General features: G+C 46.4%; 1 protein-coding gene across 4 annotated transcripts in view; it reads right to left on the bottom strand.

Moving 5' to 3' along the window:
- Positions 1–8,125: 8,125 nt before the first annotated feature.
- GJC2 (gap junction protein gamma 2) overlaps positions 8,126–24,252 on the bottom strand; it is a 112,338-nt gene continuing 96,211 nt past the window's right edge. For all 4 annotated transcript variants that reach the window (XM_073334823.1, XM_073334822.1, XM_073334824.1 and 1 more), the window contains one exon: positions 8,126–16,201. In XM_073334823.1, the coding sequence (XP_073190924.1) occupies positions 14,928–16,181 (1,254 nt within the window). In that variant the 5' untranslated portion in view covers positions 16,182–16,201 and the 3' untranslated portion in view covers positions 8,126–14,927. The remainder of the gene's footprint in view (positions 16,202–24,252) is intronic.

Here is a 24,252-nt window from a genome sequence, read left to right on the forward strand (position 1 = left end):
CTCTCAGAGGTGTTTTGGAATGTTAACATAGAAAGATACACCAATTAAGATTACAGACCTAAAAGTAAAAAGAAAAGGAGTACTTGTGGCACCTTAGAGACTAACAAATGTATTTGAGTCTCTAAGGTGCCGCAAGTCCTCCTTTTCTTTTTGCGAATACAGACTAACACGGCTGCTACTCTGAGACCTAAAAGTGAAAAGAAAAGGAGTACTTGTGGCACCTAAGAGACAAACAAGCTCACTTCATTGGATGCAATTCTTCAACAAAAAACCTTCAAAAACAGACTCCAACAAGAGACTGCTGAATTGGAATTAATTTGAAAACTGGGTACAATTAACTTAGGCTTGAATAAAGACTGGGAGTGGATGGGTCATTACACAAAGTAAAACTATTTCCCCATGTTTATTTCCCCCCCACTGTTCCTCAGACGTTCTTGTTAACTGCTGGAAATGGCCCACCTTGATTATCACTACAAAATGCCCCCCCACCCCGCTCTCCTGCTGGTAATAGCTCACCTTACCTGGTCACTCTTGTTACAGTGTGTATGGTAACACCCATTGTTTCATGTTCTCTGTGTATATAAATCTCCCCACTGTATTTTCCATTGAATGCATCCGATGAAGTGAGCTGTAGCTCACAAAAGCTTGTGCTCAAATAAACGTGTTAGTCTGTAAGGTGCCACAAGTCCTCCTGTTCTTTTTGCGGATACAGACTAACACGGCTGCTACTCTGAAACCAATTAAGAAGTAACTGGTCCCAAACTGACACAGCAAAATCCAGACTATCAGAACAGGGTGCTTGGCCATGGGACTTTGGGTTCGTCTTGCCACACTCCAGGAGCATCAGAACGCGACCGACAGAGCCCTGCTCCCCTCTGCGACCAATCTGGCTGGCCACTAGATTGATCCAGACTCTGGACTGGTAACTATAAACATCAACTGGCAGGACTGTGTGCATGGTGGGTGGGTGTGATTGAAAAGCATATGCTAACTCTTGTATTCTCAATAAATGCGGCATGCTGCTTTCTCCCCTATAAAGATCCTGTGTGCTTCTTATAAGTATAACATTGGCCCTCTGCAACAGGGGTGAATTTCCCTCTAGAGTAGTTGCCATTGTGTGCCAGCATTAGCAACATAACGGAGCAACATCTTGACCATGACCACAGGCCACAGCTTTCTCTGGCATGCAGCCTTGTCCGGTTGCAACAGATTTGTAGCTATGATGGTTTTGACTCCCTTTTTAAATGGCTAGCCTTGAGCTGCAGCCAGATTCCTCCCATTGCCCATTTTTGAAGAGCATAGCTTTTTCCCTCCCTTTCAATGAAATGTTATCTGGCTTTTAATTCTGGTTAGTGTACGGGCTGTTCCCAGATGAAAGCAGACACTTGTTAGGCAGCTGTGTAAACAGAAAAAAACAATGTTGAGAAGAAAAAAAACCCCAGCCTGCGGATGTGATTTTAGGTGACCTTGGACACTCCAACAGACACATTCTGCTGGGTTATTAGCATGAGTTAGCAAGGTTCTAGCCAATGTGGAAATGCCAGCATTGGTAATGAGGGTGAACACTGGCAAGGAGAGGCAGGATGATGTGTTTAAAGCACAACATGAGAGCTGGACATACATGAGATTTTTTTTTATGTGACTCCTTGCCTCAGTTTCTCCACCTGTAAAATGATGTTCACTGGGGGCATTTTGAGTCTTAACTGAGGGCAAAGATCCAGATCTTCAAAGTTATTTAAGCTCCTAACTTCCAGTTGAGCTGAGCCAAAGTGCTTCGGGCTCCTTGAATGGAAGGTGCTAACTATGTACAAAGTGTTATAAATGTTGGCAATTGAAAATAGATGGTTCAATATGACCTTGCATGTACCCTCCCCCTTTCTTCGTAGTGAAATGTGTTATGAGCTGCCTTTCTTTTCAGGGATGAAGCTAGGTCTTTATTTCCTACCTTGCATAGAGCTGGGAGAGGGCTTTCTAAAGATTTCAGCAAGCCATAGGAGGGGGAGGAACCCCCTTCCTACAGTTTGCGTTCTATAGTGATGGTGACTTCTTTGCCGCTGCCCACAAGGTGCTTCATCTCCTCCATTGCTTCAAAGCCATCAAACAACCTAATCCTGCAGGGTGCTGACTCCCTCCACCTATCTCTGTTCTAGAGAATGGCAGGAGCAAATCCTAAGGGACTGCAATTACAATTGACTCTCCAGAAGCCAGGGCAAAGGGGGAATGTCATATACTGTATTTGGAATCACTATCAGTCTTAAATGCAAGGGGTTTATTGAAGAACACAGCTCTAACTACTGACTCTAAGTCTCTAAGGTGCCACAAGTACTCCTTTTCTTTTGACAAACACATTGTCCTTAGAGGCTAAAATTTATTTGGGCATAAGCTTTCATGGGCTAAAATCCACTTTACCAGATGCATGGAGTGAAAAATACAGTAAGCAGTATATATATCACAGCACATGAAAAGATGGGAGTTGCCTAACCAAGTGGGGGTCACTGCTAACGAGGCCAATGCAATCAAGGTGGATGTCACCCATTTCCAACAGTTGACAAGAAGGTATAAGTATCAGCAGAGGAAAAATTACTTTTTGTAGTGACCCATCCACTCCCAGTCTTTATTCAGGCCTAATTTGATGGTGTCCCGTTTGCAAATTAATTCCAGTTCTGCAGTTTCTTGTTGGAGTCTGTTTTGAAGTTTTTTTTCGTGAAGAATGGCCATTTTAAAGTCTGTTATTGAGTGTCCAGGGAGGTTGACGTGTTCTCCTACTGGTTTTTGAATGTTACAATTCTTGATGTCTGATTTGTGTCCATTTATTCTTTTGCGTAGAGACTGTCCGGTTTGGCCAATGTACATAGCAATGTACATGGCCGGGGTGCTGAGTCAGGGCCACACCTTGTGACTCAGCCCCACTCCAGCACTCCGGACTGGGCTTAGGGTCAGGGGCTGCACCATGCGGCTCCCAGAAGCCACAGCATGGCCCCGCTCCGGCTCCTATGCGCTCCAATGGCCCCCTCTGGCGCTCCAGTGGGAGCTGAAGGGGCAACACCTGTGGACGGGGCAGCATGCAAAAGAGCCGCCTGGCTGTGCTTCCACCTAGGAGCCTGAGAAGGGACATGCAGTTGCTTCTGGGAGCTGCTTGAGGTAAGCACCACTCAGAGCCTGCACCCCTGAGCCTCTCCCCATGCTCCTGGCCCAGCCCTGATCCCCCTCCCGCTCTCCGAACCCCTCGATCCCAGCACAGAGCACATTCCTGCACCCCAAACCTCTCATCTCCAGCCCCACTCCGGAGCCAGCACCCCCAGCTGGAGCCTCCAATTTTGTGTGCATTCATGGCCAGCCATACAATTTCTATTCCCCAATGTGGCCCTCGGGCCGAAAAGTTTGCCCACTTCTGCCCTAAAGGCTCAATCCTGTTAGGTACTGAGTGCCCTCAACTCTGACTGAGATCACTGGGGACTTAGAGCACCCACTCCCTCGCAAAACTGTCCTCTAAAAGTGAGTTGGTTAAAGCAAAAACTGATCTAATCTTGAGACACAAGTGCCAAAAAACTTTATTGCTGGGGTTACTCCAGCGATTTCAGTGGGATTAATCTGGCAGAAATTGGATTAGTATAGGTGAGAATCTGCCTTTCAGTATTCTCTCTCTCCTGTCCATGTGCATAAACCCTAATTCAACCCTGCATTGCTCCACTTGGTTTTAATGGCGTAATGCAGTGGTGAATCAAGCCCACAGATTTTTCCCAGCCATCTCTCTTTTCCATCACCTCTCCAGAACACTAGAGAGCTAATGGGGGAATTATGGTAAGCAACGGGCTAGGATTTTCAGCCAAGTAAGCTGATGGCATTTGATTTACTCAAATGCAAAACCTACTTGCTGCACCAACCCTTATCGTCTGTTACCACTTTGATCGTTCCTCCTTCTTGGCTAGGAGTGACAGGAGAGCGCAGTCCTTCCCTGCTGGGGCACTTTCCTGTCAGTGCTTGCCATCAGCTCTCATTTTTCATCCTGCAGCACGTGCCTCAGCCTTCCAGTTCTTGGGGACTTAAAAAAAAAAATGGATTCACCTTTTTTTTTCTCTCGGGTCTCAGCCAGCTCTGAGCCCAGAGAGAATCATGCTTTGCTAGGGAGCTGTTCTGCTGAATACTGATGTTTCTTGGGCTAGATACTGCCACCCTTACTCACGCAAAGTAATACCTGACTCTGCAAGTACGCCATCTGATAATAATATACTACACTAGGCCAGGTTTTGCCATCAATGTAGAGTTTAGGCCTGATCCTTTATGCTTCAAGCAATAAGCATGGCATTATATAGCCTTAAAGGGGGTCACTTCCTTCCATGTATGAAACAAACCCATTGAAACTATTTCCAATCCTTTCTCTTTTGCTGCCTTTGAATTCACTGGTTTAATGCAACATGTACAGAACACATGCCTGATTGACAGAAATGCCTGACTGTCCCTATGTAGCTATAGTGTCTGGTAGTGTTCACCAAGTTAACAATATTATTTGTTTAAAAGACCGCTGTCATTGTCCTGTGCTTAGTGTGTGTGGGAAAATGAAATGTACCAGTTGTTGGAATCATACTGGCTAAGCCATGTCTTCCCGTCGTCTGTCACTTTATACGCATCTCTTTAATAAAAGACAACTGGCCAAATCCATCTCTCGTGTAATTCACTGAAGTCAAGGCAAATGCATTGGGGTGAATTTGAACAGTTAGTTACCATTTAAAAATTAAAAAATGGTGGAAATACTCCACTTTTTATAACTCCAAACCAAAGCAAATACTATAAATGCTGCAGGCTGCCTGTCCTACTAGGGATTATATTGCTTTGATGGCAGCCAACCTTTCACAATTCTGTATTCGGGATATAATGGCTTCCAGGCTCGTAATGCCAGTACAACCGCCTGTAGCTTCAACCACCAGGGGTTCAGCCTCCAGGTTTGGTCCTACTAAAGGGGCATCTCAATACTGGGCTCTTGGCAAACCACCCTCCAAGTTTTCCGCAGGCAGTAGGGTAATCTCCAGATGTGTTTGTTCTGTTAGTAAATTCGTCTCAGGATTTGCCACCTCAAACATGTGGCTGCTAGTTTAGACTGGAGAAGAAGGGGGTCTACAAGAGTGTGGAAGAGGCCCACCATCTGTGTTTTAGGCAAATTCTGCTTAGTTACACTGGTGTAAATCAAGGATAACTCTGCCTTAACAGAGCTACCCACTTCTTAATTAGCTGGAGGACAGTGCAGTGACTGAATGATGGGAATTTGCAGCAGCATAAAGCAGCCTGTAAAGCAATGTCTCTCTAACTGGGGAATAGTGCCTGTGTGAGAAGGTTCCCTATCTGTGCTCAGGCTGGCAGAAATGCTCTGGAGTGCTGGGGATCAGAGTCAGGTCACCTGTTGACTCTCTCCCAGGCACGGTACTTTGGCTGCATTGCTGTCAACAGCAGTGATTTCCTCTTTAGCCCTAATCTGAACCATGACACGGGCAAAGTTTATTTTGGTTCGGGTCTGTTTGCACTGTAGACTGCAGTAGACCGAGCAAAATGCAACAAGTACCTACATGTCGCCCCAGAAAGTTACAATAATGATTTCTGAAAGAGCACACAAGCCGGTCATTAGCTGCAAACAGCTCCTAAAGTGACCATAGCCAAGGGAAGGAGCAATGGGAGCTATTCCCATTGTGAGGGAGAGTTTTGTACCTAGAAAAGATTTGTAAATGGAAGTAATTCAAGGACCAGATTCTTGGCATAGATCAACATTGATCCATTGACTTCAGGAGATCAGTGCTGGTTTACCCCCAACAGAAGATCTGGTCCTTAGCAAATATCTTCATTGTAGTTTTAGCCTGCCATAATCTTGGGAAGAAGAGATTTAGTGTTACTCATCATGCATTAGTTCCCCTCCACTGTGATGTCATTTCTGTGAAGAGCAACACAGTGGAACTTTATTTCACCTCTGGTAACTTGCCACGGCCCAGATGTGAGACAAAGATCCCAAATGAGCATCAGTGTGGGATTATAGCCCTTAATGTGGCATACAGGACACTCCCTAAAGGATTAATTTGTAAAGGCTATAGCTAATGACAGCATCAAGGATATGCAGCCACTGAAGGTTGGTTCTGATAATGTATCACTTGTAACTTGATGCCCTGCTGGTGACCTTAGTTGACCACTGGACTTTTTATCTCTTAGGTTTTCCTGTACCACCCATCACTGTTGTAAATCAGCGTTGAATGAGTAAATGCTGATGTGCACAGTGAACTTCATAAAATATTCTTTCCTGGTTCTAGGAAGGTTTACCTGATGGGCTTATTTTGTTGTTCGGGTTGGAAGAGTGGGAAAGTAACACTACAGCTGGTCAAAAAATGGAGAAAATAGTGGATTTTTCCACCATGTTTTTCATCAAAATTTTCCAGTCAGCTATAGAACTGATCAAAGTTTGTGAGGAATCATTGGAGGTTTCCGGGATACAGTTTGCGGGTGATCATCGTTTTAATGGGAAGGGCAAAGGTAGTAAATGTTTAACAAAGACAATATTCCTCCCAAGTGTTTTCCATGGATTTGAGTTCAACCAGAGGGTCACAAATAACTAAGAGTTTTAAGCAGCCTGAATAAATATAAATTTCCCTGTAATGTCGCTAGATTCTGCTCACTCAGTACCTCCGAAGTCCTATCTCCTCCTAGTTGTCCAGCTGAGGAAAAACAGGAAGGACAAGATCTGAATTTCTAATATAAAACATAAGCAGAAACATTTATATGAAGGAAGGGGGGAAGTTGTTAACTTAAGCTTTTCTCCCCCTTTACTGGTCACCTTTATGCTAAATCAACATTTGGCTTAATGTACTCCTCTATTCCTTTTCTATAACCTGCAAAAAATTGTATTTCTGGCTACACAGAAGATCCATCCAGTGGCTTAACTTTTCAAAAGTGATTTGTATGCATCAGTTTTTGGTTGCTGAACTTGAGCCACCTTGAATGGGTCCAATTTCTAAATCAGGCCCCTTTAATATGTCCCAAGTTGGGTCCCCAAAATCACTAGTCACTTTAGAAAATTTAGGCACATTCCACATTACTTCAGCTCAATGCCTAAAGGAGTTGTAGGAAATGCCTCTTCGCACAAAGAGAGAGAGAGAGAGAGAGAGCAGAATCCAGATAACCAGAAGATCACAGTAAGGCAAAAGTACTTTGCAGGTAATGCACAGTTGGAAAAAAATAATCCCAACAATAAATACAAAATGATGGGGTCTAAATTACCTGTTACCACTCAAAAAGTGAGCTTGGTGTCATTGTGAACAGTTCTCTGAAAACATCCGATCAGCGTGAGGTGGGGCAGACAAAAAAGCTAACGTTAGGAACTATTAGGAAAGGGATAGATAATAAAACAAAATATCTCCTAATCCCTCTGTATAAATCCACAGTAAGCCCACACCTTCAATACTGCATGCAGTTCTAGTTGCCCTGTCTCAGAAAAAGATCTGTTGGAATTGGAAAAGGTACAGAAAAGGGCAACAGAAATGATTGGGGTACGGGACAGCTTCCAGATGAGGAGAGAGTAAAAAAGAGTGGGCCTGCTCAGTTTAGAAGAGAGACGACTGAGGGGGGTGTGCTAGAGGTCAATACAATCACGAAGGGGGGGAAAAGGGGAGGAGAAAGTAAATAGGGAAGTGTTATTTACCCCTTCACTTAACACACAAACTAGAAGTCAAATGATGAAATTAACGGGCAGCAGATTAAAAAAAAAAAAAAGTTCTTCACACAACACACAGTCAACCTGTGAAAACTCGTTGCCATTGGGATGTTGTGATGACCAAAAGTATAACTAGGTTCAAAAAAGAATGAGATAAGTTCATGGAGGATAGGTCCATCAATGGCTATGAGCCAAGACAGCCAGGGTCACAACCTCCAAATGCCAGAAGCTGGGGATCACAGGGGATGGATCACTCGCAATCGCTCTGTTCTGTTCATTCCCTTTGAAATACCTGGCACTGGCCACTGTCAGAAGGATACTGGGTTGGATGGACTATTGTTCTGGACCCGTGTGTGTTCTTATGTATTTACAGCCATGAAAATATATGGTTGAATTGGCTACCAAATTAAATTTAAAAGTCTCCACCATGTCTCCCCACCAACATCTTCCAAGTGATCCTTGCCATATAAATATACCACACACTTTGCATACTGTAAACAATATATGGTTTATTCCATTTTATTAGTATTGGAAATTGAATATCCAAAGAGCTGGGGTTTGTTTTGTTGACAAATATGTGTAACATTCTAACTACATTCCAGATGTAACATTTACACTGAAAAATATTTACAGGTTCAATTTCATACACAAAAAGTTTCAAATACAAATACAGTTAATACAAACCCCCCCAGAAACTCTGTGACCGCACAGATTTGTTATGGCCTTTAGTTAAGTTCAAGTATTTTCCAGTGGAATGGAATGCAAGCAACAAGGTAATTTGGCTTCTACCTGGGACATTCCAGGCCCTGAATAAAAAAGATGAGCACTTTATCTGACATGGTTTAGTGAATATATTCAGCATTTAGGATTAAACAAACTACACAACTAAACCCATCTGCTCTGTAAATGAAATGACTAACCTGTACAAGAAGTGAAGCATTAAACACATACCATATAGTGATCTCTTTCAGGAAGGATGCTGCATGTGAATTAGTTACAATTGTATGAGCAGTCAGACGGTTAGCTCCTGATGGATTTTTACCTAATCTGGGACCCGACTTTTTGCCATATTGCTTAAGATGGTTATGTTTATTGTGCCTCCTAATATTTCTCCTTCCCATAAAAAAACGGGATTTCTTTTTTGAGAGCGGCACAGATTCATTTACGAGGCAGTATTAAATCCCGGTAGCCTGGTGCAATGATGACCTCTGAAGGCCTTAGAGGGTATAACCAACAAAAGAGGGAGAACTGCTTGGGAGGGCCCCGAGGGATCTGAAAGGAGTAATGGGAGGGCATTCAGCAACATAACATAATAATACTAATGTACATTTCTCCGGGTCAATTCTGTCCCTTGCTTTGGCTCCTGCATGCTGCTCCCATGGCAAATAAGGGCTGTAATTGAGTCAAAGGGGCTGGGGAAGAATTCCCCTAGTGTAAGAGCAGCTATAAGTGTGCCTAGGCTACCCAGTGTGGGACTCTTGCTGTGCTGGTTGTGAGTTGAAAGGGAATCCTCCATAGCAGTGAGTGCCACAGAGATTTTGGGTCACGGGTCATCCCAAAGGCTGCTGGAGGGTAGAGAAGCTCTGCAGAGGTGCAACACAGAGCGGGTCTTCTCACCTGTAGGTCTCAAGGTGCTTTACCAAGGGGGGTAAATGTTATCAGCCCCATGTTACAGATAAGGAAACAGAGGGTAAGTGACTCAACCAAGGTCACAGAGATTATCAGTACCATGGTGGGGAACAGAACACAGGTCTCTTGATTCAGTTTTATCACCAACCACTCGGTCACGCCTGCCTTACAGGCTGAATAGCAGGAAAAAAAAATCTCCTAATCACGAATGCTCTAAGACAGTGACATATTCTCTCAAGGGAAGTGGTGGAAGCCCCATGCCCGGGTCTTTGATAAGTTAACATGAGACTGGACAGAGCCCTGGACAATATGCTGCAAGAAATGAGCTAGTACTGGCCCCTGTGGGGCTGGACCAGATGTGACTTCATAGCTCTTTCCCGACTCTAACTTTTATGGGTGAAATGCTCCGCCGTTGAAGTCACTGGCAAGACTCCTATTGACTTGAATGGGGCCAGGATTCTGCAGTCTACTATTATCACATTGCCACTGCCTAGCCATGCAGGCATGCTGTTCAACACTGCAATGCAGATGCATTGGGGTATATGGAAAACATTGGGTTACGTTCTGCCCCATCTTATGTCCCATGCAATTTTGCTGATCGTACGGGTTCACTTGACTGGGGTAGCGAATTAATCAGGACAGAATTTGGACTATTGTGTACAACCCTGACATGCTCGCAACCATCATCTGACCCGTTAAGCTCACGTTGTAGAATGGGGGGTAAGGAGAATCACACAATGAGACATTCAATAGGTACCGAGTACCCAACTTCCCTACAGTTTGGGTGTTAATTTGGTGTCCCTCCAGCAGAAATACAGATCATTAATCACCCATGGTAACACTAAGAACCTGGCATAGGCTACCTAGAAGGGTCAGGAAATTCAGAGAGGCTTCTGAAATCCCATCTTTAACTCACTCCCTTTTTAACAAGGCATCACAAGCAAGTCCTCATTCATGGCTCTCAAGTCATCTGCTTTTCACCACAGCAAGTGACACCAGGAAACCAAACCAAACGCCCAACACAATCATCTTGGAACAGAAAATGTTTCTACATGGAAAACCTGTATGCCACATATTGGGCTGCCTAAAACAGTGAACTGGAGCCAAGAGGTTGAACATGGGGCTTGAACTGCTGCAGTCTAATCCTCTCTCTGACACTGACCTGCTGGATGCCTTGGGTAAGTGTCTTAACCATGCTGGATAAAGTGGGGTTAATAATAGGTGTGTTGCGGGTTAGTTAGCTCTTTGTACAGCATTAGGCGTGGGTGATAAGAGATTATAACTATAGACCACTCAGAAAGGAGGTTATACTAGAACTGACAAGAGAGTATTAACAGCAAAATCCTGCAATCGCTGACAGTCCTTAGCCCCAGGGATGGTGGCTGCAATGGCCCTCACAGACCCAAAGAGGTTGTGCATCCCTTCCTAATATAATAAACAATAAGGGCCAATTATACATTTATTAGACCGAGCTCATGTGATGGACTCTGAGATGTCTGATTTAAAGCTTGTTTCTCTGCCTCCTGGGCAAATGCTCAGCATTAGCCACACTTACAAATAAAGTCAGAGCCAAGGGGCTGGCTCTGTTTCTCCAGCTGGCTATTCTTGGTGCAGCAACAGCAATCAAAGCAGGATTGAATTAAACAACAGCAACCGAGGCACACAGAGCACTCCCTGAAGATTAATGACTAGCTGATGAGGCCAATGGAAACCTGGGGTCAATTACAATCCATCAGGAGTTACACAGGAAATGCTGAGGGATGGAGGCTGTTGTGTGTTTATCCTGGTTATAACAGCAACAATCCAAACTCCCCCTTGCAGCGGAGAGTCACTGCTCTGCTCCAGCGGGACATGTTTCAATGGGCCTGCTGCATTGTGAGTCATCTCTAAGGAAAAAAACATGCAGCATCCGACCCTCAGTCTACTCAGAGCTTCCATCAGAGTCATCATGGGGAGCACAGGGTCAAAGCTAAACCAGGGAGATTCACATAGATGTGAAATATAAACGTCCACCCTGGGCAGCATAATACGTAAACCAATAGCCAGCTGTGGGCCTGACTTCACCACGGCATCTCTCCTCTTCAGAATATGCACCAGAGTCAAGGGATCGGCAGCACACTGAATTTTTAATGGAACCCACCATTATCAAACAACCCCTCTTAGATTTTAGGTATGGCCCAAGTTTAACAGGAATAATTTAACTCCATGCAAAATGCAAAGTCGTTCCATGGAGTAAAGAGAAAGGGCTCAGCCATGAGGAGCAGACAGATATGTTTCTTCCACCCTCACCATGTTGTAAATATTAGGAGCCTTTTGTGCAAAACTCACGGCTAAAGTGAGTTCTTCCCTAAGACAGACACATGGAGTAATCCTGACCTATCCTGTTGAGGAAATCCACTACACGTGCCCTTTAAGAATAAAGCTGCATTCCTTTAAACCAGAGGTGGGCAAACTACGGCCCATGAGCCACATCTGGCTTGTGGGACCCTCCTGCCTGGCCCCTGAGCTCCTGACCCGGGAGGCTAGCCCCTGGCCCCTCCCCTGCTGTTCCCCCTCCCCCTGAGCATGCCATGCCACACTCTGGGGAGCTGGGCAGCACAGTTGCAGAGCCACAGACTGACCCGGTACTCTGGGTGGCACGGCTGCAGCACCGCCAGCCACCGGTGCTCCAGGCAGCATGGTAAGGGGGCGGGGGGGTTGGATAGAGGGCAGGGGAGTTTGGGGGTGTGGTCAGGGGTGGGGGTTGGATAGGGGTCAGGGGAGTCAGAGGGTGGGGAACAGGGGGGTTGGATGGGGCAGGGGTCCCAGAGGGGCAGTCAGGAATGGGGGGGGGTTGGATGGGGTGGCGGGTCCAGGGGACAGGGAGCAGGGGGTGGTAGATGGGGCAGGAGTTCCAGGGGGGTCATCAGCGGGCAGGGAACAGGGGGGGGTTGGATGGGGCAGGAGTCCCCGGGGAGCCGTCAGGGGGTGAGACGCAGGGGGGTCAGATAGGAGGCGGCGGCCGGGCCACACCTGGCTGTTTGGGGAGACACAGCCTCCCCTAACTGGCCCGCCATACAATTTTGGAAACCCAGTGTGGACGTCAGGCCAAAAAGTTTGCCCACCCCTGCTTTAAACAGAACTGATGGTTTGTGATCAGTCCCTTCGAGTCACTCATTCATTTTCAAAAATCGTACAGAGTAGATTCTGCTTCCAGGAGATGTCCTCCAATGGGAACAGGATCAAACTCTAAATTACGTCATAGATGGCTAAGCAAAATATATTAAACATTTTTGCCAGACGCTCTCACGAGCTGCTCATTGTATTCCTTTTCAAGCAATCATTTGCTCAGTCACGATCACTGATGATGTTGTAGGGCTTTGGAAAGTGCATTATTAGGTCCTGCCTGAATACAGCACTTCAGCACGAGTCGGCCCATAGGGCTACTTACTTGCTTAAAGTTAAGCACATTCTTAAGTGCTCTGCTCATTCAGAGTCTTTAGAGGTTTATCATGGACTGAGATTTATGGGTCTAATCCTGGAAGCTCTTGAATGCACCCTGCAAAGTCACAGTAGGAATTGAGGACATCTAGGCACCTGGCAGGAACAGGCTCTCCGCGAGAGCAACAGAGCAGAAAATGGGGCAGTTATTCATTTACTTTTTTACTTTAGCTGGTCCAGTGACACCTAGGCCGATAAATCACTCAGCCATGTTCCCAGGGGTCAGGATTACATTTCTGCTCCTTGTTACCAGAGTTCATTCCCAACAAAGCCACAGATGCACTCAGTTTTGTACAAGTCAGATACATGATGAAAAAAACACATTGCCAACGTATTTCTTACACAGAGTGTTTGAAAAAGAGAAACCCTTCTAGTTGGAGCCACACTGTGTTTAGGGTCCTAGCCCGGCTTGCCTCACTGACATGAATAGCCTCATGGAAGTCAATGGTGATGTCTAGCCCGGGCTTCTTTTCTTAAGATTTCCCCACTTCTCCCACCATCGGGTCACTTTCTCCCGCAGACCTAGAGCAGACAAGGTGCCAGCAGCCACTGGCATTGTTAAGCACCATGTTGCATAGACTTGGTCTGCATTAGCATTGCATTGTGGGTATCTCCAGTGGTAAACTTTAGCCAAAATAACCTGGTGTAGACAAGTCCAGTGGAACTAGTTGTGTGAGCAAGGCAAGGGGATTTGGTCCTTAAACTGCCTTTTTGTGAATGGTCCCTCTCCTGTCCCCATTAAAGTCAAGCGGGCAGATTCTCAGCTTGGGTCAGATGAAGTAAATGAAGCTGAACCAAGTGACACCAGCTGAGGATCTGGCCCAAGGGCTGGCAATTTGACTTCCAAGAGAGGAAGATCAGCCACCATTCTGAGTTGGTGGGTTTTTTGGTGGGGGTGGGAAGTTGTAAAAATCATCGTGTGGTTGATATTACATTATATATATCTGTAGCTCACACAATATTTGTATGTGTGTGTATATATACTTAAATATACATCTCCACACACACGCCGTACACACTATGCATTGATCTATTTGTCTGCAACTATTTCTAAGCTTTTGATTAAAACAAAAGTACTTGATAACAAAATTTGTCAGCACTGGTCTTCTGATCTCTACCAAGAGTTAACACAGACATTAGAAACTTTGAATTTCATTTTACTGGTTGCTTAAAGGCACTTTTGCTTAAGATGTGCAGTAGCAGTGTTAAAAAACGTCTAACTGCTGCAATTCCCACCAGCTCTGGAACGAATGCTACACTGCAGCATCATTACAATGCAAATTTACTGCAAATGCTATGTAGCAATTGATCCCGGTTGCTTTGCAGTTCAACACTGATTGGGGGAAAGAAAGGATACAACATTTACCTCAATGCTAATCACTCAGGGTGGCGTACATTCTTTAAAATATGGCTATTGTGCTTCTGACTGTCTTCATGTTCCGTTAATGCATGGTTAGAGCTCCTGGCTGCAACCTCTGTTGAGTTCATCTCCAATGACTGCTTGTTAGTGCATGTAAGAATCCAGGCAGGAAACGAGCCAGCCCAGTGGATCGTGGCCATTTATGTAACATCTCACCATTTTCCCCTTTAACAGAGGAATTCAAATTAATTGGAGGAAGGACATTTAGTAATTAAACAGTTCTCAACACAAGTACAGTACTATAGCCTCATGATGCAGGACAGGAGCAGCTCAGGGTAGTCAAGACGTTTCTTCTGAATGATCAGCAGAGTCCCCTTCCCACCAGCCAGCTCGCTTGTCAGTCCAGTCTCTGTCGCAGAGAGCTGGCAGTGGGTCATCCTGGGCAAACAGCTAGCGAGTGACATAAGAAGAAAGGCTGTTACTCCTGCCCCTAAGCAGTGCCGGGGACGGGGAGGCGGGGAGGGCGGCACCATACAGTTTAGCTCGATGGAGGTTCCCAGAGAGAATATGGACTAGGCAAGAAAGGGAATGTTTTTGTTAACACACCAGAAGACATTATTCAAATGTAATGTTTGAAACAACTCATCCTTCATCTATGTTGACTCCCACATACAAATTGTGCCTGTGCTCTGTGAATTGAATTCTAGACAATGCTGGAAAAAACCATGCCCCTACTTACGTTGCCCTGTCTGTGAGCTACGGTCAAGCACCTAATTATATCCATACAGAAGTCTTTCCATCTTTGCTGCTAGAACTGCCTTTTTCTGAACTGGCTTTGGGCTTAGCACCTTGTTTCTCGTGGGCAGTATTGACCCTGTTCTGTTCTACCACAGTCCCACCTGAAGGTGGGCTACTGGTTCTGGAAGGCTGCATGTTGGCCTGAGTAGCATTGTAGCTCTGGAATGCTATGTCTAACTGCTCCTGGGCCACCCTCAAGTGTTTATGAAGGGTGGACAGATCTGGTGGGATGTTCTCGTCTGGGCTTGTGCACTGTTGTTCTTGAGCAACATTAGCCAAGTTCTGCTCATGGGCCAACAAGCTATTTGGAACCTTTGCAGGCTTCTCCGATTTCACGACCAGGTTATACTCGGGAGGACAGGAGATATTCTTCGAGTAGGAATAGTTGTATGGAGGCTGCCTGAAACTATTAATCTTTCTGTTGCGAATGGCATCTCTAATGGTCCCAAACCCCAAGTGGAACATTTCACACATGTTGAGCAACAGACACAGGCAGCTCACAACATACATCACCAGGAGGAAGATGGTCTTCTCTGTTGGCCTTGACACAAAGCAGTCCACAGTGTGAGGGCAAGGGGCTCTGTTGCAGACGAAATACGCTTCCACCTCAAAGCCATAGAGAAAATACTGCCCAACCAAGAAACAAACTTCAAATGAAGCTCTGGCAAGGAGCTGGAAGACGTAAATCTTCATCAGCCCTTCTTGCTGGATGCGTCTCCTACCATCGTGCTTCTGCTGCTCCTTGCTCTTCTTGTTTGCTTTCGCTTTCTCCTCATTTTCCACCGTGTTATCGGAGATCATGGGCTCCTCTTCGTCTGCTTCCAAAGGGTCTTCCAAGTTACGGACAGCCTGCCAGTTCAAAGCAAACTGCTTCTTCTTTTTCTTGAGTACCTTAAGCCTCTTCTCCTCCTCGGAGGACCTAGCGATCCTGTGGATGGCATAGCCCAGGTACATGATGGAAGGGGTTGAGATCATGATGATCTGGAAGACCCAGAACCTGACATGTGACAGCGGTGCAAAGGCATCGTAGCAGACATTGTCACAGCCTGGCTGCTTGGTGTTACATGTGAACTTGCTCTGTTCATCTGAGTATATGGACTCCCCTCCGACAGCTGTCAGGACGATACGGAAGACGATCAGTACGGTGAGCCAGACCTTCCCCACAAAAGTGGAGTGATTGTGAATTTCTTCTAGCAGGCGGGTGAGAAAACTCCAGCTCATGTTGGTCATAAGGGCTAATCATTTATAACCTGCAAGAAAAGCAGGAAGAAAAAACATAACATATAAGTTCATGTAGCTCTGTTTGTTCATGGCAACAGACCTCATTATAATAGTGGCATTGGTACGTAGCAGGATGATATCAGAGTGAAGGCATTTTATTCCAGAGATCAGCATCACTATTATGAGAGACTCAGCATAAGGGGAATTTTAATTTGTACATTGCAAGGGACTGAAACAATTAAGAGTTTTACTTTACATCACTATATCCAAGCTCATTGTAAGTAGTTTCCATTATTTGCACAAAGAAGTACAGTACGCTGGATATGTTTAGGCCATGATCTTATAGTGATCTCCCATGGACAAACCCCTTCAGTCAATGGGACTCCGTGTGGGTTGAGAGGTCTGTCCATTCATTGCAGGATCAGGGCCTTATACTATAAACAAACTGATGGCCATTTAGGAATCTCACAATTGTCACTATGCTGCCACCAGTACTTTGAACTTGATGACGTAGGGACAGAGATCTGATTCTCCTACTCCAATAACACAGGTCCCCCTACCACTGGAGCTAAATGCTAACTGAGACTCTCTGTTAGCAATACAGATCCTATGACACAGCTGAAGAGCTATGATTCTATCAGTGGAGTGCCTAACATGCTAGTAGTCAATTACAATATATAAGAGATAGTCAATAGGTACATAAACACTGAAAGCAGGTATCTGTACACATCACACACACAAAAGCTACACTAAAAGAACATCATTAAGGTTGACAAAAACAATGAGGAGTCTGGTGGCACCTTAAAGACTAACAGATTTATCTGGGCATAAGCTTTTGTGGGTAAGGGTTTTTTACCCATGAAAGCTTATGCCCCAAAAAATCTGTTAGTCTTTAAGGCGCCACTGTACTCCTCGTTGTTTTTGTGGATACAGACTAACATGGCTACCCCCCTGATTATTAAAGTCGCAAAGTCAAGCAGTCAAAGGTAAGGAGATGCCAGAATTAAGGTCGCCTGTGTAACCTTAACTTGGCCCTCTTGTGCATATGCATTAAGACACAGGCTTTAATCAAAAGATCTCATACTATATTTTCCACAGAACCAGGGGTGGTGCTGGGGGCAGGGGGTTTACCAAGGAAATACTGTTTGAATGTAACCAGAGCAATCTATCTATGGCACCTGTAGCAACTGCCATTCTCTGACTGCCTCATTCTGAAGGCAGAGCAGAGAGAGCAGCAGCTGCTGCCCTGCCCGGGCTGGGGGCAGAGGTGCCCAAGAGCAGTCCCTGGCCTGTCCCCGCCCACTGGGGCATACTGCCCAAGGCAGCTCCCTGAAGGCTCTGTCAGCCCCAGAGTTGGGTCCCCCACCACTTGGGTGGCTCTTACCCATAGTGGCTGTGAGCACTGCGTGGCTCTGGCTTCCAATGGGCCAGGGGACAAGGCCATGGATGGTCACTACTTGGGTGTTCCTCATTTTCTGGAAGCCCAGTTTGAGACCCTGGAGTCTGATTTGCAGAAGTGCTGAGCACTCACAGTTGCAACTGAAGTCAATGGGCGCGGTGCCTTGAACAAATAAACTGCTGTATAATGCTGAAAAATCAAGTCCTCATCATCTCACCCAAATTTACACTTTTAATCTGAATCTCTCTGTGCCTCAGCCCTCCATCTGTAAAATGGGGATAACACCACTCCCACACCTCCCAGGGGTGTTGTGAAGATAAATTAATTAATGTTTATGAAGCACTGGATACTACAGTGATGAGCACCATAGAAAATCCCACAAGGAAATTAATAAGAGCAGGATTTGAATAGTGTGTGGTAAATAAGTCATGGGGCTGCACACTGAACAACGAGGCTAAAACAAAATACTGAATAGCGCTGCTCACTAAGTGGGCACTGTCCAGGCTGTTCACTGAATGAGGCAGATGTCCTGTGGAAAAAACAGTATGTGATCATGTCATTAAAGACGGTATCATAATGCGTGCATATGAGGGAACTGAAATAAGGTTGCACAGGCAACCTTAACTCTGGCAGTTCCCGACCTTTGCGTGCTTGACTTTACAACCCTAATAATGTTCTTTTGACAGGTTTTGTGTTAATGTCCTAGGTTTTTTAAAATGCAAACTGAAAAAAACAGAAATGTCATCATGTGGCGTCATATTGACACCCACCAGCCCTCCGCAGGGTTGGAACCTTTAGATCCATCGCACAGAGCTCTGCCATGTTAGCTAAGGGCGTAGTAGGTTGTCATGCGCTGTGTGGACCAGGCTCACAGAGGGACGAGATGCACACTTTGCCGGTGGGTTTCACAGGTATTGCTGACAGCAGAGGAATGGGGAGACTCAGGAATCTGGGTTCCAGTCCAGGCTCTGGAAGGGCATGTGCTCTCGTGGCTCAGACTCTTCTGTCCGTTCCCCACAAACCTGACCCCTTCTGCCCTGTTCCTCCCACCTGCCCCATCCCTGGCTCCTTGCCCCAGACTCATTCTCCTTGTCTACCCAGTCCCAATCTCTCCCTCTGGGCTAGCTATCCAAGTCCCTGTATCTCCTCCTCCCCACACACCCTCAAATGTCCCCTATCACTGCAGTACCAGAGCATGCAAGAATTGTTATCCTCACAACACCCCCATGAGGCAGAACAGTGTTCTCATCCCCATTTTACAGATGGGGAACTGAGGCATTGAGAGGCTAAGTGACGTGCCAAAGGTCATGCAGGAAGCCTGTGAAGCAGCAGGGAATTGAACATGGCTCTCCCAAGTCCTAGTCAAGTACCTTAACCACTGGATTGTCTTTCCTTCTCTCCCACATTTCTATCACTGGTTCCCAGACCCAGTCTCTCCCAGCCTGCAGTCCCAGTCTCCTTCCCCAAGCTGTTCCAGCCTCCCCTCCCCACAACTACCAGTCCCAGCCTCCCCACCCAACTAATTCCAGATGCCTCTCCCTCCCCCGCTCTGTCTCAATCTCCTTTCCATTCCAGTCCCAGCCTCCTATCTCCTCCCCACTCCAGCTCCCAGTCCCAGTCTCCCCTCCATCCTATGGTCCCCAGTCTCCTTGCCCAGCCAGTCCCAGTTTCTCTCCCATCCAGTCCCAATCTCCCCCCCAAATCCCAGCTGCAGTACCATAGATAGATTTCTCTGGTTACATTCAAACAGTATTTCCTTGGTAAACAACCACTGCAAATCCCTCAGGGCAGGGACCCTCTTTGTGTTCTATATTTGTACAGCCCCGAGAGTAGTTGGGTCCTGGTTCACAACTAGGGCACCTAGGCACTGCTGGAATATAAACAATAATCATGGTTGGATGCATGCATCAAAAGATGCAAGTACTCAGAACCAGCTGCAGTGAGCTTGGGGACGTCAGTTTATGGCGGTGGCATGCCTGTTGGTTTTAACTTCACTTGCATCAGACCAGTGTCTTGAAACAGGCTGCAAGGTAACAGCGAGTTTTGGGATCCTATATGTAAGCAGAGTCAGGATGAGCTCCACCCTGACATCTGGTGGTGAGGTGTGGCAAGTTGTGGAAAAGAACTTCAGGGACTGATCTCATTTGCATAGGCACACCCACCCCGCCTAGAATGAGGCCATAGTTGCCCAAATGGTCACTTTGGCTGCTGTGGGATCCCCCTGTTATCGGGGCAGGAAGAATAAATTGTTATTACCCCGATTATGGGAATCAAGGACAGTGGAACTGTACTTGGCCTTTTGTTATGATGGAGGGACTCGCCATCAACTAAGTAGCACTCGCTAGGCAAAGGACTTGGGTTCCAAAACTCTGTGAATTGAGAGAGAGAGGTAGGCTAGGGATAGGTATTAATACTTGGTGGTATAGGCCCCCTGGTGAGGGCCTTACATGTTAATTGCACTTCCTCCTCTCCACTGTGGAATCTCAGAGCTAATTTTGATTCCATGAGGAGTCTAGTTACAGGCTGCTGAGCTGAATTCACTTTGGGCCAATGGTGCACCAGCACTGAGGCTCCCCTACTACAAGCTGAAATCACCAAAGAGCTGAACTGACTAAGAGCTGAAATCACAGAGCGTTGTGTTAAGTAGTGGGGGAGCCTGAAGATATATGGTGGAGCAGTTTGCGGGACGGCGAGCAGAGCGGCTTGAGGAGCAGAGCAGTTTGTCAGATGCCTAGAGCAGCTCATGGGGCGGCTGGCAGAGCGGAGCTCCATGGAGAGGTGGGGCCATCAGCTTTAGACCACGTAAGGTGCCCCTTAACCCTCCCCCCCCAATCTCCACCCAGGTTGGGAGGTAAAGCTCTGCAGATAAACTTTTGAACTCTGGGGCTGCCCTGACCAGGAACAGAGACTTTTTGGTCGCTGGACTTTTGGGACTTTGGGTGATTTTGGGTTGCTGGACTCAAGAACCAAAGGGAAAGGGGCATGCCCCAATTTGCTTGGGGTGGGTTTTTTGCTCATGGGTTGTGTTATGAATCCTGTGGGTGGTGTTTCCCCAACATAATGCCACATTGTTCCTCTCTGTTATTAAAAGGCTTTTTGCTACACTCAGACTAGGTGCTTGCGAGAGGGGAAGTATTGCCTCTTGGAGGCGCCCAGCGGGGGTGGTATATACTTGTCCCAGGTCACTGGGTGGGGGCTCGAGCCGGTTTGCATTGTGTTATTGGAATGGAACCCCTAGATAGCGAACCCGGCCCTTGTTGCTGCCAATTCTGACAGGCAGAAGGGTTACATTTTCATTACTATAGGGCAGTGGAGAAAGTGGGTGTGTCAGAGTTCCCCGTATTCTGAACGGACAGCGATCCTACACTATCCTGCTCGCCCGTGCCACTCAGTCAGCAGTTGATACAGGAAAGAATGAATTATGGACCTGATCCCGAGTGGTGCTGCAGGGCCAGAGGATGTTCAACATCCTGCAGAATCCAGCTCTGATTCCTGAAGCCCGTTTTGTAAGCAAGCCAAGAAACACAAAACCAAGCAAACAAGAGCAGGATTATTTTTTTCCCCAGAGTAATGGAGCTTTTGAAAACCCTTTGAAAACCAGGTGCTTAAGAAAGTTTAAATCAAATACAAGCCCTTTAAAGAATCAATCACACATAAAGCATGCGAGTATTGTAAGAGGCAGACGACTGGGAAGGAACAATATATTATTATTATACAGATTTGGGGTTAGCATTAGCTTTATTTTTAATAGGGCTTCCCCACTTCCCCTTTTCAGGGCACAGCTACTCAGACACACAGATAAAGGCAAGTAGACATTACTGCCTGATTTGCAAGCACACCTCATTAGGGTAAGCTCCGGACCTCTACAAGAGTAGTGCTCACAGCATCCACTTTGCTGTGCCCTGCTATTCACACCCCCTTGGTCTGAACTGTGAGGCAGCGTAGATGTCATTTGGTCCGGCACTTTGTGTCCCCCCTCCCCCCCGGGTGTTTGGGCCAGAGACAGAGATTGATGAGCCAGCTAGAGCCTCGGTTATCAGCGATGGGTTTCTTAGCTCAGGCAGGAGCAGCCCATGCATCTCAAACGAGAGATTCAATACATTCTGCTGACGACCCACCCAGGGGAGCGGCATAACATCTACATGCCTTCATTGGTGCCTGCAAATAATTGCTCCATAATTATAGTGCAAAATTATTGACAGGCCCAAATTGCAGATGCAACATGGGAAGCTGTTTGTTCTGTTTGCTTATTATAAATCAGGATCTTCTGAACCTGCTTTTAAAAAAAAAAATTGAGAGCAAAATGAGATTGCTGTTTTCAGACTCCCAACTACATTACTGCCATTTACAGAAATGTGCTTTGCAAGGAATCCAGTTTGTATGAATTACTTTTGCTCTGCACCAAGCCCCATCAGCATGCTTGGTACCGTCTGCGACCCAAAGGAAGACACTGTCCCTGACCCATGTAGTTTGCATTCTAAAGCAGGTCAGCTATACACATCACACACATTGGGCCTGGCTCGACATCACAGATGTCCAGAGGTGAAAGTAAGCTGGTCTGGTCTGGCACAGCATACTGGCAAGAGCCAGTACGCCGTGCCGGACCGGACTGGCTTCCCCAGCGGTGATTTAAAGGGCCCGGTACTCCTGCCACTGCAGGGAGCCCCGGGCCCTTTAAATCACCTCCGGAGCTCCAGCAGTGGGGCTCGGGCGGGGTCTCCCCGCAGTAGCCGGAGCACCGGGCCCTTTAAATCTCCACCTGAGCCTGGCTGTTGGAGCCCCGGGGCTCGGGCAGCTGGGCCCCAGCAGGGATTTAAAATGCTTGAAGCTCTGCGGTCACTCCTGAGCTCCCAGCTGCCTCTGCAGCGGGGTGATTTAAAGGCCCCAGGTCTCCCAGCCAGAGCCCCGGGGCCTTTAAATCGCCTCTTCCGGTTGAGGCCACGCCCCCATTCAGGACTCCAGCTACCAGTAAAAAGAAAAGGAGTACTTGTGGCACCTTAGAGACTAACCAATTTATATGAGCATAAGCTTTCGTGAGCTACAGCTCACTTCATCGGATGCATACTGTGGAAACTGCAGAAGACATTATATACACAGAGACCATGAAACAATACCTCCTCCCACCCCGCTCTCCTGCTGGTAATAGCTTATCTAAAGTGATCACTCTCCTTACAATGTGTATGATAATCAAGATGGGCCATTTCCAGCACAAATCCAGGTTTTCTCCCCCCCCCCCTTTTTTTTTTCCAAAAACCACACACACAAACTCACTGTCCTGCTGGTAATAGCTTATCCAAAGTGACCACTCTCCTTACAATGTGTATGAAAATCAAGGTGGGCCATTTCCAGGACAAATTCAGGTTTTCTCACCCCCCCACCCCCATACACACACAAACTCACTCTCCTGCTGGTAGGTTTCAGAGTAACAGCCGTGTTAGTCTGTATTCACAAAAAGAAAAGGAGTACTTGTGGCACCTTAGAGACTAACCAATTTATTTGAGCATGAGCTTTCGTGAGCTACAGCTCACTTCATCGGATGCTGGTAATAGTTCATCCAAAGTGACCACTCTTCCTACAATGTGCATGATAATCAAGGTGAGCCATTTCCAGCACAAATCCAGGTTTTCTCACCCCCCCCCCCCACACAGACTCACTCTCCTGCTGGTAATAGCTCATCCAAACTGACCACTCTCCTTACAATGTGTATGATAATCAAGGTGGGCCATTTCCAGCATAAATCCAAGTTTAACCAGAACGTCTGGGGGGTGGGGGGGGTTAGGAAAAAACAAGGGGAAATAGGCTACCTTGCATAATGACTTAGCCACTCCCAGTCTCTATTTAAGCCTAAATTAATAGTATCCAATTTGCAAATGAATTCCAATTCAGCAGTTTCTCGCTGGAGTCTGGATGTGAAGTTTTTTTGTTTTAAGATAGCGACCTTCATGTCTGTAATTACGTGACCAGAGAGATTGAAGTGTTCTCCGACTGGTTTATGAATGTTATAATTCTTGACATCTGATTTGTGTCCATTTATTCTTTTACGTAGAGACTGTCCAGTTTGACCAATGTACATGGCAGAGGGGCATTGGTGGATGTGCAGGTGAACGAGCCTCTGATCGTGTGGCTGATGTTATTAGGTCCTGTGATGGTGTCCCCTGAATAGATATGTGGGCACAGTTGGCAACGGGCTTTGTTGCAAGGATAGGTTCCTGGGTTAGTGGTTCTGTTGTGTGGTATGTGGTTGTTGGTGAGTATTTGCTTCAGGTTGGGGGGCTGTCTGTAGGCAAGGACTGGCCTGTCTCCCAAGATTTGTGAGAGTGTTGGGTCATCCTTCAGGGTAGGTTGTAGATCCTTAATAATGCGTTGGAGGGGTTTTAGTTGGGGGCTGAAGGTGACGGCTAGTGGCATTCTGTTATTTTCTTTGTTAGGCCTGTCCTGTAGTAGGTGACTTCTGGGAACTCTTCTGGCTCTATCAATCTGTTTCTTCACTTCCGCAGGTGGGTATTGTAGTTGTAAGAATGCTTGATAGAGATCTTGTAGGTATTTGTCTCTGTCTGAGGGGTTGGAGCAAATGCGGTTGTATCGCAGAGCTTGGCTGTAGACGATGGATCGTGTGGTGTGGTCAGGGTGAAAGCTGGAGGCATGTAGGTAGCAATAGTGGTCAGTAGGTTTCTGGTATAG

Source organism: Lepidochelys kempii, chromosome 2 (assembly GCF_965140265.1).
Source record: "Lepidochelys kempii isolate rLepKem1 chromosome 2, rLepKem1.hap2, whole genome shotgun sequence".
NCBI lineage: Eukaryota > Metazoa > Chordata > Testudines > Cheloniidae > Lepidochelys > Lepidochelys kempii.